General features: G+C 56.3%; 1 protein-coding gene across 3 annotated transcripts in view; it reads left to right on the top strand.

Moving 5' to 3' along the window:
- Positions 1-12,173, top strand: part of MAU2 (MAU2 sister chromatid cohesion factor) — a 37,232-nt gene extending 25,059 nt beyond the window's left edge. For 2 of the 3 annotated variants that reach the window (XM_055237398.2, XM_055237397.2), the window contains exons 14-19: positions 1,638-1,687; positions 1,904-1,981; positions 2,074-2,185; positions 7,756-7,846; positions 8,665-8,792; positions 9,108-12,173. In XM_055237398.2, the coding sequence (XP_055093373.1) occupies positions 1,638-1,687; positions 1,904-1,981; positions 2,074-2,185; positions 7,756-7,846; positions 8,665-8,792; positions 9,108-9,182 (534 nt within the window). In that variant the 3' untranslated portion in view covers positions 9,183-12,173. Of the gene's footprint in view, positions 1-1,637; positions 1,688-1,903; positions 1,982-2,073; positions 2,186-7,755; positions 7,847-8,664; positions 8,793-9,107 lie in introns of those variants that run through there. The other variant, XR_008650115.2, reaches the window with a different exon arrangement.
- The last annotated feature ends 570 nt before the right edge of the window (positions 12,174-12,743 follow it).

Below are 12,743 nucleotides of genomic sequence, written 5' to 3' on the forward strand. Positions count from 1 at the left end.
CAAGCTGTCTGCTCTAGGATGTCGGCCAGGTGTTGAGTCTCAGTCCTAAGGGGCAGCAGCCAGGGCACCTTGTCCCCAGGTTGTGCTGATGCCCCTGCAGGGTCAGGGGCACTCAACTGGCTGCAGTGTTGGGTGGGGACGCCCAGGGTTGCCCTCACGTGGGCTTCTGAGCCAATGCTTGCATAAGAGTTAGGTTCCCTCTTCTGTCCCTCTTAGCCCTGGGATCCCCCTCAGCCCTAGGATCTTCCATCAACCCTGGGATTCCCTCCTCAGCCCTGGGATCCCCTCCTCAGCCCCGGGATCCCCTCCTCAGCCCCGGGATCCCCTCCTCAGACCCGGGATGCCCTCCTCAGCCCTGGAATCCCCCTCAGCTCTGGGATCCCCCTCAGCTCTGATATCCCCTCCTCAGCCCTGGGATCCCCTCCTCAGCCCTGGGATCCCCTCCTCAGCCCTGGGATCCCCTCCTCAGCCCTGGGATCCCCCTCAGCCCTGGGATCCCCTCCTCAGCCCTGGGATCCCCTCCTCAGCCCTGGGATCCCCTCCTCAGCCCTGGGATCCCCTCCTCAGCCCTGGGATCCTCCTCCTCAGCCCTGGGATCCCCTCCTCAGCCCTGGGATCCCCTCCTCAGCCCTGGGATCCCCTTCTTAGCCCTGGGATCCCCTCCTCAGCCCTGGGATCCCCTCCTCAGCCCTGGGATCCTCCTCCTCAGCCCTGGGATCCCCTCCTCAGCCCTGGGATGCCCACTCAGCCCTGGGATCCCCCTCAGCCCTAGGATGTCCCTCAGTTCTAGTATCTCTTTCACCCGGGGGGTCTACCTCCAAAGTGTCTCAGGCCAGGTGCTTGGCTCACGCCTGTAATCCCAGCACTTTGGGAAGCCAAGGCAGGAGGATCACTTGAGGTCAGGAGTTCAAGACCAGCCTGGGCAACATAGGGAGACCCCCCATTTCTACAAAAAAAATTTTTAAAAACCTGGTGTTGGGGTGCAGGCCCGTGGTCCCAACTACTCGAAAGGCTGAGGCAGGAGGATTGCTTGAGCTAGGGAGATTGAGGCTGCAGTGAGCCATGATCCAGCCACTGCACTCCAGCCTGGGCGACCGAGCGAGATCCTGTCTCAAAGGAAAAAGAAAGCCCAGCCCTGGCTGGGTCATCTGATGCCATATGTGGGCTCGCAGTGTTGAGGAGGAGTTTGGCTCTCCTGTGCCTCTGCAGCCAGAGGGCATCTAAATAGTCAGATCATGCCCCCATCAGAGCCTCCCGGGGTCCCTGCACCTCCAGAGAAATCCCACCCACTCACCCCAACAGCCCACAGGGCTCACGAGCCCCAGCCTGCCAACCTACCCACTGCCAGGCCAGCCCCTCAGCACCACTCTGACCATACAGAGGCCTTCTGGATGCCCAGGCCCCTGTCACCTACCACAGGACAGGGTGGCACAGGCAGGGCTGGCTGAGGGCATGAAAATCTTGCCCCCGGCCCTTCTCACCAGAGGCCGTTCTTGCTGGTCAGTCACCAGGCTCGGCCTGGAGGCCACAGTCCCTACGGGGGTGTAGAGAAATCCCTATGCACTGCAGCGTGTCTTGGGGACCTTTCTCCTTGAAGATGCAGAATGGTGCTGACTGGCTCTTTCCCCCCCTCCAAGCTCTACAGTCTGCTGGAGAGGATCAACCCGGACCACAGCTTCCCTGTCAGGTGAGCCGCTCCAGGCAGCACTCCACGCACGGCCTAAGCTCCCTATGCTCTTCGTTTGGGGCCCCCGACTGCCCCTTGCACCCTAACACCCCACACCCCTCCTCGCAGACAGTCTGCAGTGGAGGCTCTCAGAAATAGCCCGCAGCTGCCCACTGCCGTTTTGTAAACCTGCTTCTCAAAATCCCCACCCCATGTGACACTGCACTCTCCCTGCAGCTCGCACTGCCTCCGAGCAGCCGCCTTCTATGTGCGTGGTCTCTTCTCCTTCTTCCAGGGACGCTACAACGAGGCCAAGTAAGTGTGGGGCGGAGGGTCGCGTGAGGGCCGTGCTCAGGGTAGCCCAGGCCCCGTCCTGTAGGCATCAGCGTCCACGTTCTCCTTGTCAGGCGATTTCTGCGGGAAACTCTGAAGATGTCCAACGCTGAGGACCTGAACCGGCTCACAGCCTGCTCCCTCGTGCTCCTGGGCCACATCTTCTATGTGCTGGGAAACCACAGGGTAAGTGCCCTGGCCTGGGCCCCTCGCTTGGGTGCCTGTGGGGCTTGGCTGAGGGACAGGAGCCGGCCAGCACCCTAGGGGTGGCATGGCACTGTTCATCCTATGCCCCTCGAAGAGCACGTCTAGGTGGATGCCCTGACTCCCACAGCCTGGGCAGGCAGGGCCAGGGGAGCTGGGCACCCGCAGAGGGTGTGGGGGCAGGCAGGAGGCCTAATGGGTATGGCCTCAGACATTGGGCAGGCAGAGCCCCAGGGCTCGGGGGAGCTGAAGCCAGAACCAAAGGAGCTGCCCTGAGCTACTGGGGATGACACAGCCACCCCATGCTATGTGTTGACACCTGAGAGGCAGAGAGGTGCCTCCTGTCAGCCGGACTTCCAAACATATCATCCTTGCCCAGCACACACAGTGTCCTCTCAGGGTACCAGTGGCCCCTGGGATTGGTCAGCTGGTCTCTAGTGGGACTGGCCGCCTCGGTCCTTCCTGTCAACTCCTCGCCTACTCTCACCCGCTGATCTCACGAGGTCTTGAATTTTTTTTTTTCTTTTAAGAAGATATTTTGGGCAGGCACAATGGCTCACGCCTGTAATCCCAGCACTTTGGGAGGCCAAGGCGGGCAGATCACTTGAGGTAAGGAGTTCAAGACCAGCCTAGCCAACATAGTGAAACCCCGTCTCTTACTAAAAATACAAAAATTAGTGGGGCGTGGTGGTGGGCGCCTGTAATCCAAGCTACTCGGGAGGCTGAGGCATGAGAATCACTTGAACCCAGGAGGCAGAGGTTGCATTGAACTGAGATCATGTCACTGCACTCCAGCCTGGGCAACAGAGTGAGACTCTGTCTCAGAAAAAAAAAAAGATATTTTTGTGCCAGGCATGGTGGCTCATGCCTGTAATCCCAGCACTTTGGGAGGCTGAGGTGGGCAGATCACCTGAGGTCAAGAGTTCAAGACCGGCCTGGTCAACATGGTGAAACCTCATCTCTACTGAAAATACAAAAATTAGCCACGTGTGGTGGCACACATCTGTACTCCCAGCTATTCTGGAGGCTGAGACAGGAGAATTGCTTGAACCCAGGAGGTGGAGAGGTTGCAGTAAGCCAAGGTCGTGTCATTGTACTCCATCCAGCCTAGGTGAGAGCAAGACTCCATCTCAAAAAAAAAAAAGGCCGGGCGTGGTGGCTCATGCCCGTAATCCCAGCACTTTGGGAGGCTGAGGTGGGTGGATCACGAGGTCAGGAGATCAAGACCATCCTGGCTAACACGGTGAAACCCCGTCTCTACTAAAAATACAAAAAATTAGCCGGGCATGTAATCCCAGCTATTTGGGAGGGTGCCTGTAGTGGTGGTGGTGTAGTCCCTGTAGTGGTGGTGGGCGCCTGTAGTCCCACCTATTTGGGAGGTTGAGGCAGGAGAATGGCATAAACCGGGAAGGCGGAGCTTGCAGTGAGCCGAGATCCCACCACTGCACTCCAGCCTGGGAGACAGAGCAAGTCTCTGTCTCAAAAAAAAAAAAAAAAAAAAGATATTTTTGGCCAGGCACAGTGGCTCATTGCTTGTATCACTTTGGGAGGCAGATGGGGGAGAATCCCTTGATCCCAGGAGTTCAAGACTACCAGCCTGGGCAACCTAGTGAGACCCTCTTTTTTTATTTTATTTTATTTTATTTTTTGAGGCCAAGTCTCACTCCATCACCCAAGTTGGAGTGCAGTGGCACGATCTCAGCTCAGCTCGTGGCAACCTCCCACCTCAGCCTCTCAAGTAGCTGGGGCCAGAGGTGTGTGCCACCATGCTCAGCTAATTTTTTTATTTTTGGTAGAGACCGGGTCTCCATGTTACCCAGACTGGTCTTGAACTCCTGAGCTCAAGTGATCTACCCACTTCAGCCTCCCAAAGTGCTAGATTACAGCATGACCCACTGTGCCTGGCCCTAGAGATGCTCTCTCTTAAAAAAAAAAAAAAAAAAAAAAAAAATGGCCAGGCGCAGTGGCTCACACCCGTAATCCCAGCACTTTGGGAGGCCGAGGCGGGTGGATCACGAGGTCAGGAGATCAAGACCATCCTGGCCAACACAGTGAAACCCCGTCTCTACTAAAAATACAAAAAATTAGCCAGGCGAGATGGCGGGCGCCTGTAGTCCCAGCTACTCGGGAGGCTGAGGCAGGAGAATGGTGTGAACCCCAGGGGGCAGAGCCTGCAGTGACCGAGATCGTGCCACTGCACTCCAGCCTAGGCGACAGCGAGCCTCTGTCTCAAAAAAAAAAAAAAAAAAATTTTCCAGCCAGGCAGAGTGGCTCAGGCCTGTAATCCCAACACTTTGGGAGGCAGAGGTGGAAGGATCATTTGAGCGCAGGAATTCAATATCAGCCTGACCAACATAGTGAGATCCCATCTCTACAAAAACCAAACAGAAAAATTAGCCAGGTGTGTGGACTCATGCTTGTGGTCCCAGCTAATTGGGAGGCTGAGGTGGGAGGATCACTTGAGCCCAGGAGGTTGAGGCTGCAGTGAGCTGTGATCACATTACTGCACTCCAGCCTGGACAACACAGTGAGATCCCTCTCAAAAAAGAAAAAGAATTGTTATTTTTCTAGATTATAAAATATGACATGTTCATAATTAAAAGGCTGAGAAGCAAAACAGAAAAAAATTGCATGTCTCTGTTATCCATCCCTTCCCACTGTTCACGCCTCCACATGGAGGTTTTGCTTGTCAGCCTGTTTGGTAATTTTTTTTTTTTTTTTTTTTTTTTTTTTTTTTTTTTTTTTTGAGACGGAGTCTCGCTCTTTCACCCAGGCTGGAGTGCAGTGGCGCGATCTCGGCTCACTGCAGGCTCCGCCCCCCGGGGTTCACGCCATTCTCCTGCCTCAGCCTCCCTTGTAGCTGGGACTACAGGTGCCTGCCACCTCGCCCGGCTAATTTTTTGTATTTTTAGTAGAGACGGGGTTTCACCGTGTTAGCCAGCATGGTCTCGATCTCCTGACCTTGTGATCCTCCCGCCTCGGCCTCCCAAAGTGCTGGGATTACAGGCGTGAGCCACCGCGCCCGGTTTTTTTTTTTTTTTTTTTTTTTTTTTGAGATGGAGTCTTGCTCTCTTGCCCAGGCTGGAGTGTAGTGGTGTGATCTCGGCTCACTGCAACCTCTACCTCCCAGGTTCCACGTATTCTCCTGCCTCAGCCTCCCGAGTAGCTGGGATTACAGTCACGCACCACCACACCTGGCTTATTTTTGTATTTTTAGTAGAGATGGGGTTTCGCCATGTTGGCCAGGCTTGTCTCAAACTCCTGACCTCAGGTGATCTGCCCACTTTGGCCTCCCAAAGTGCTGGGATTACAGACACGAGCCACCGGGTAATTTTATATTTGCCTTTCTCCACACCATTGTATTGGAAGCTTTTTTTTTTTCTTAATGGCAATGAGTTTTTTGAAGCCGCATCTACTCTGTAGTTTAACCATTCTCACTGTAGCCATTTCCACAGGACAGATAAAGCAGGATATGTGTCTTGGCCTGTAAAGTTTCACGTGATCTGAGGGCTCCCTCAGTGTGGATGCTGTTAACAAACATGGTGCCCACCCCCCTCCCCCACCACCGCAACACACAGACACACAACTGTGTGGTAAGCCTTTGCAGAGGCCAGTGAATGGGCCCTGCAGCTCAGGCCCTGGTGGGCCTTGGCCTCAGCACTGGGGTTGCCACCACCCCGTCAAAACCTGTAGCTGGCTCCTGCTAGAATGTGCTATCACCCTGCCCTCAGCCTCTGAGCACAGTGAGGGCTGTATGTCCCCACTGGACAGTGCAGGTGGCCTAGGGGTATGTCAGATGGGGAGGTTAAAGTCACACAGCCCCAGACGGCAGAATCAGGACTGGAACCCAGACCTCACTGGCTCTGATTTGTGTAGAAACCCCTGGAAGCTGCCTGGAGCAGGGCAAGGAGGCTCGAGCAGCTGGTTCACTGCCGCTCCTGGCCCATGTTTTAGGTGTTGTGGGGGCGTCTTACAGAGCTCATTTGGGAATCCCCCTCTGCTCCCTGTGTCCCTGGGCCCTTGTCGGGTGACAGGCAGCTCCCAAGAACTCTCAGACCAAGGTCCTGGCCTTAAGTGACTCCAGATCTCGGGGAGACACAGCCAGACACAGCCAAGCCAGTCCTGTGAGGTCAGGCTGGGGACATCCAGGAAGGTGGTAGCCTTGGGGGCCGGGATGGTGTTGGTGCAGGCACGGCAAGGTTGGCCAGGCAGGGGCTGCCACAGAGATGGGCACCACAGCAGTCAGAGCACAAGTGCCGGAGCAGACGGCTGAATGGCCACAATGGGCTCAGGTGAGGGTCCAGGGGCCCAGAAGAGCTTGGGATGCCCTGTCCTGAGCCTGTTAGGCTAGAGTGTCCACAAGAGCAGGACACCCCCCAGGATCACTCAAGTCTTCAAAACCAGATTCTGTGGGGTACCCCAAGCTGGCATTGGGGGAACCTACCCAGGAGCGCTGAAGGAGGACTCTCCTTCCCCAGCCTGCTTTCAGACAGAGGTCCTTGGCTTTCTACAGAGAGCCCAGCCTGGCTCACAATAAGCCAGGCGTAGCGGAGGAGAGCAGTTTTTATTGCTCTGAGGTTTCAGAAGGGCTTGGTGAATTTTAAAAAGCTCCAAGACCCACCTGGAGCTCACTTTCAAGGTGCAGCTACAGGGCAGCGTAGAGTTGTTGGGCTTTGTGTCTCAGGAGGAGCATCTCTGCACTCTGGAGAAGTATCTGGTGGCATCAAAGCCAGGTCTCAGGAGTTGGTTTTGGGGATGTGTCCATCTTGGCTTCCCAGGTGCTCCCTGGGCTGCCAGGAGCCACCATCTAGGGAATTTTCCAGGCCTTACCTGAACCCCACATCCAGGCTTACCGGGTTTTGAGTCCTCGGCCCAGACAGGGTCAGTCCAGCACTGCTGGTCGCCTGTGTAGCACAGGCTCCTGTCCGCTGGCTCCAGGCCCTTGCCATAGTGACAGGGATGGGCATTTTTGGGCCCTGATGGCTCTTACTGAGCTCTTCCTGCTATATCCTGAGGATGCTAGGGCTGCAACTGGGGTGGCCCTGTGCAGTCACAAAGCAGGGAGTCAGGATTGGAGGATTCTTGCATGCTGGTGCCCCCAGGGCCCCTGCGTGTCTGCGGGGGCCTCCCATGAGAGCCAACTCAATTGTGGAAGACAAACCGGAGGGGCTGCTGCCCCTCTCAGAACCTGAAACCTGGAACCCTAAACGAATCTGCATTTCTGATCAACCCCCATTGTGGGTCTAGGGCTAACTGCCATCAGTGCTTTTTCTCTGCTTGAAAAGGTAGAAGCCCCCAAAGTTGCACATTGGCCATGCCCCTGTGAGGGCATGAGCCAGAAGTGAGGGCAGTTTGCTTTTCAGTGATACTTCAGAGAGGGCCATTTGAGATGGGCTCTGAGGTAAGCATAGGAGTTCACCAGATGCAGAAGGAGGTCACAACCTGGGCTGGGTTCAGTAGATGGGTTCCAGGTTATCCCCACCCAAACCTGGGCTGGGTTCAGCAAGTGGGGTCTGGGCTCCTCACTCCCCCTTGCTGCTCTTGGTTGACAGGAGAGTAACAACATGGTGGTGCCCGCCATGCAGCTCGCCAGCAAGATCCCAGACATGTCGGTACAGCTGTGGTCGTCAGCACTGCTGAGAGGTGAGTGCAATGGCCACCCCTCTTCCTCAACTCCAGCCTGGCCTTCCCCAGAGATCAAGGCTGCTGGGCATGTCCTGCTCGGCCTTAGCTCGGACTAGGCCTCTGTGGGCCGCAGCCCCAGTTCTAGCATGGGTAGGGGGTGCTCCTCAGGAGACCCTGGTTGAGGGCAGTGGGTGCATTTGTGGCATCTGCTTGACTCGGGGTCTGGTTCAGTCTCTACAGGACCCAGAGGCTAAGACATGGTATCTGGTAGACTTGGGCTGTGAGCCGTGGTGCTCTCAGCCTTGCTTCTTCCCGGGAAGGCAGACAGCAGCCATACCTATTGGGCAGGGCTGGCCAGCTTGCTCTGGGAGCAGGGCGGGCACTCAGCGGGTATCAGTGCTGTTACCGCAGCTCCCTCATTTCCAGATTACAAAACTGAGGTCCAGAGACTCGCCTGGGGCCCTGGGGAGGTGACAGGAGACAGGGTGCTCCATGTGCAGTGGGCTGCCTGGGGCTGCTGCCTTAGGATGGGCGTTGGGCGTCCTGCCCCAGTGAGCACCTGTTTGCCTGAGGGCTGGCCATGGGCTCCCTGGAGGGCTGGCGAGAAGCCTGGCATTGGGCTTTCACTGCCCAGCCAGCCCTGTTCTGCCCTATGAGGGCGGCTGGCGCATGGACTTTGTGATCCCAAGACAGGGCTCAGGTCCAGTGATGTGCCAGGCACCCAGAGATCCACCGGTGCAGCTGGAACTTGACCTTGGGGCTCCATCTGCACCGAGTGGGAGGGCCTGGGCAGTGACAGGGCAAGACGGGCCCCCATGCTCATGTCCCACTCTCAGACCTGAATAAAGCCTGTGGGAACGCCATTGACGCCCATGAAGCCGCCCAGATGCACCAGAACTTCTCGCAGCAGCTGCTCCAGGACCACATTGAGGCCTGCAGCCTCCCCGAACACAACCTCATCACGGTACGGGTGTGGGTGTTAGGGGACGGAATCAGGACTAGCGGGCTCCCCACCTGCAAGAGGAAGGGGCACCTTGGCTGTATTTCTCTTTGTCCAACAAACCCTAACTCAGCCTCGGGAGATCCTTTGATGGAGGAGATGGCCACGGGCACCCCCACCCAAGCAAGGGACACAGGTGCCTCCTCGGGGCCCATTGGATTGGGGCGTGGAGAACAGAGTCCCGGCTGTGTGTGCAGCCCAAGGAAGGCAGCATTCCAACCTCTTCTTCCCTGGGAACGGTCCATGGTGCCTCACTCGCATGTCCTCTCTTCCCCACAGTGGACAGATGGTCCACCCCCCGTGCAGTTCCAAGCTCAGAATGGACCCAACACCAGCCTGGCCAGCCTCCTGTGAGGCCTTGATGGGGCCATCCAGCTCCACAGGGCCTGCGCGTCTCCGACTTCCACCCAGACGGCACTCAAGCCTGCCCCCGAGGCGTGCTTCCTTCCTGATTGTCTCTAGAGCTTCCAAGTCCTGGGAATGTGTGGGGCCAGTCCCTGCCCTCCCAGGAGGGGTGGCAGCCGTTCCCACCTCGCACCAGGACCCCCAGTGCAGAGGCTCACAGGTGGCACACAGCCGCTGTCTCTCCAGAGCCATCCTTCGGAGTGGACCTCAGTGCCAGTCCTGCCTCGGCATCTGGGTCACGTCGGCCAGGAGTAGGGTGCAGGCCTCCAGCAGGTCCTAATCCTGTGTGCCAGGGCAGGCGGTGCCCCAGGGGCACCATGCCTGACTCTCCATCACCCAGGCCTTGATGCCGAGCAGGAGTAGAGTGTTTCCTCTGCTCAAGGCAATTTCCAGAGCCCGGATGCCAGTTTCTGGCCTGAATTTGGAGGGAAGAAGTAATGGCCCGCGTGCGGGACGAAGCGCAGATCCCAGCACTTTTCCCAGCTTTCTCTCCAGCGTCGGTCCCTGCAGCACCTGGGGCCTCTGGTCAGGAACCCTCAGGGACCCAGGAACTCAGCTTCCAAACATCTGCACCTTGACGGAGCTCGCCATCCTGCCGTGGGGGTGCAGGTGATTGTAAACACGGGTGTGCATGTGCATGCACACGAGTGTGCGGTGAAGATCTGTGGAGATGGAGCTGGGAGCTGAGGCTCCTGTTGCACCAGCCACCTTCCCCCATCTTGTGGCTGCTGAGGGGCAGGAAGCAGGGGAGTAGGCTCTTCTCCCAAATTTAGGATCACCTCCTCAGCTAGCTTAGAGTGCATGGCATGGGCCCCCCTCCCCCCAGATCTGGAGCCCAGGTACTTTCTTCCTGGCAGATCTGTGGCCTTCCCTGCTCAGCCTCTTGGTCCCCCACCTACCCCCCGTGCCTCGCCTTCCCTGCTGGGTCTCTGGGGCACAGTGTGAAACCCGCACCCTAGCCGGGCCCCAGGGAGCCTCCGCTGGGCCCAGACAGCAGCGTTTGGTTTTATCCACTTTTCTTGGATAATCAGGAGGTGCCCCAGTGGTCACAGTGTGGCATTCCGAGTTGGGGGTGTGGTTGGGGGTCAAGATAGCAGCAGATGTCAGGGCTCAAGACATCACCCCCTCCAGCTTCTGGGGCCCAGGAGCCTCTCCCTGCTGCAGGGGGTGGGGGTCCTGCTCAGCAGGGTAGATGGTGGTTTTAGGTCTTGTCACCCTCACTCGGTGGAGCTGCCGCTGGGAGCTTCAGCGTCTGTGACTAAAGGGACGTTGGATTGCCCAGGTCAGCTGCTCAGGGCTCCCAGGCTGGGTGTGCCTTAGCCACAGGCAGGGCTGTCAATAACCCCCTTCCTCACTGGCCACCACCTGACATCAGCACCAGTGACAGGCTGGTCAGAGGGCAGGGCTGGTGAGGGTTTGTCCTAAGAGGACCACTGCCATCTCTGGGTCTCCATGGGGACAGCCTGGCCCTGTCCTGTGCTACCCAGGGCTGCCCCCAGGCCCGTGAAGCCAATAGGAGAGCGTGTGGCACTGGCCCACAAACTGTCCCTGTCCTGTCTTCTTCCCAAGCCATGGCCTCTGCTAGCTCCACCTTGAAGGAGCCCCCCACGTCCTCCCCTACATCCCTGAGATGCCACCACTTGTGTCTCCACAATGTGCTCCTGCCCGCCTGGGTCCCGCACTGTCCGGCCCCTGCACACCACTCATGTCACCACGGCGTGCATCATGTTCATCCCCATCTATTTATTTAAGCCTTTCTTTGCTTGTAGGGCATTTTGTATGTAGAGCAGTTGAAAACAGAACCTCAGAACTTAACATCTGTCCTGATGTTAAAGTGCTTTTCATGACCACCCCGTTATCTATGTGTATGTAAAGTTAAGGATGAGATCCTAAGTTTACAATTAAAAACTCAGTACTCGATATTTAATATTCTACTCGAGCTTTATGGAAGCCAAATCATGTGCGTGTGTGTGTGTGTGTGTGTGTGTGTGTGCGTGCGTGTGTGCAAGCTTTGAACCTCCTTCCACAGCCGCATCTTCTCATGACACAAAGATTTTGATAAGTACTTTCCTGTGGGTCGCTCAGCGCCTCATAGCGTCTCATTCAATTGCAAGAATAGAGGACAGACACGGTGGCACATGCCTGTAGTCCCAGCTAACTGGGAGGCTGAGGCAGGAGGATCACTTGAGCCCAGGAGATTGAGGCTGCAGTGAGCATGATCGCACTACTGCACTCCAGCCTGGGTGACGGTGAGACTTTGTCTCAAAAAAAAATAATAATAAAACAATGGAAAGCAGACAGCAAGTCCCTGAGGACACATCACACAGTGTCCTGTAGTTAAGTGTCTAGGAGAAAACAAAAACTCCAGACCCTTCGGTGGATGAGGACAAGGTCGCACAAAGGCATTCTGTTAACAGATGAACAGCTGAAAGCTGGCCAGACCCGCCTGTATGCCTCTGCCCTTGTCCTGTGGGTTGAGGGGGTCTGACCAGGAGGCCACCTACAGCAGGAAGTGAGGCTGCCATGTTTCCTTCAGACACAGCTGCCTCTCCCCAGCTCTGTCCCTGTAGTCGCCTGCCGGTGGGCAAGGGTCCTCTCCCTGGGATAAGCACTCCCAGTCCCGTTTATCAAACACAGGCAGGGAAATTGGAACTGCCACCCAGCCCAGCATGGTGGCTCAATTTGTTGGTTGCGTTGTCAGTTGTCTCTTCGTTTTGTTAAGGTTTTTAATAAGTACGTTTGGCATAATTGTCTTTTAATGGGTTTGTAATATTGTAACGGTTTTAGCAGCCTATAACTTTTCAGCTGGTGCTTTTACTTAGGGAAAAAAACAATTTGTAAATACAGAACATTGTTTAAAAGACGTAACCATAGAACATAGCTTCCTGTTTGTGGATTTTGTTTCCTATATATTGAAAGTAAAATGACTTACAGGAGCCACGTAGCGTGTCTTTGTTGTTTCCTCTGTCCCCTTTGTGAGCGATCCCAAAGACGGCTGCCACCCTCCCTGCCATGCCCACAGGGGCCCCCTCTGTGGCGGGGTCTTCAGCATGAGGTTGCAGTCCCCAAATCCCGAGCCAGATGACGTGAATGAAAGCCTGAGTCCCCATCCCCTCCACTGATCATTTTCCTCCAGTCTGGCCTCGCCTAGAGAGGAAGGAACCCCATGCTCCATCAGCATATGAGGCCATCAGCAGCCTGCTCTTCGAATCCTCCCTTCCCAGCCCTCCCAGGGGCAGACTCCCTCACGCCCCCAGGCGTCCTGGTCCCTGTGTTTTTTGTTGTTGTTGTTGTTGTTGTTGCTTGAGATGGAGTCTTACACTGTCGCCCAGGCTGGAGTGCAGAGGTGCAATCTCTGCTGACTGCAACCTCCACCTCCCAGGTTCAAGCGATTCTCCTGCCTCAGCCTCCCAAGTAGTTGGGATTACAGGTGCCCGCCACCAAGCCTAGCTAATTTTTTTTTTTTTTTTTTTGAGACGGAGTCTCGCTCTTTCACCCAGGCTGGAGTGC

Source organism: Symphalangus syndactylus, chromosome 13 (assembly GCF_028878055.3).
Source record: "Symphalangus syndactylus isolate Jambi chromosome 13, NHGRI_mSymSyn1-v2.1_pri, whole genome shotgun sequence".
Lineage (NCBI taxonomy): Eukaryota > Metazoa > Chordata > Mammalia > Primates > Hylobatidae > Symphalangus > Symphalangus syndactylus.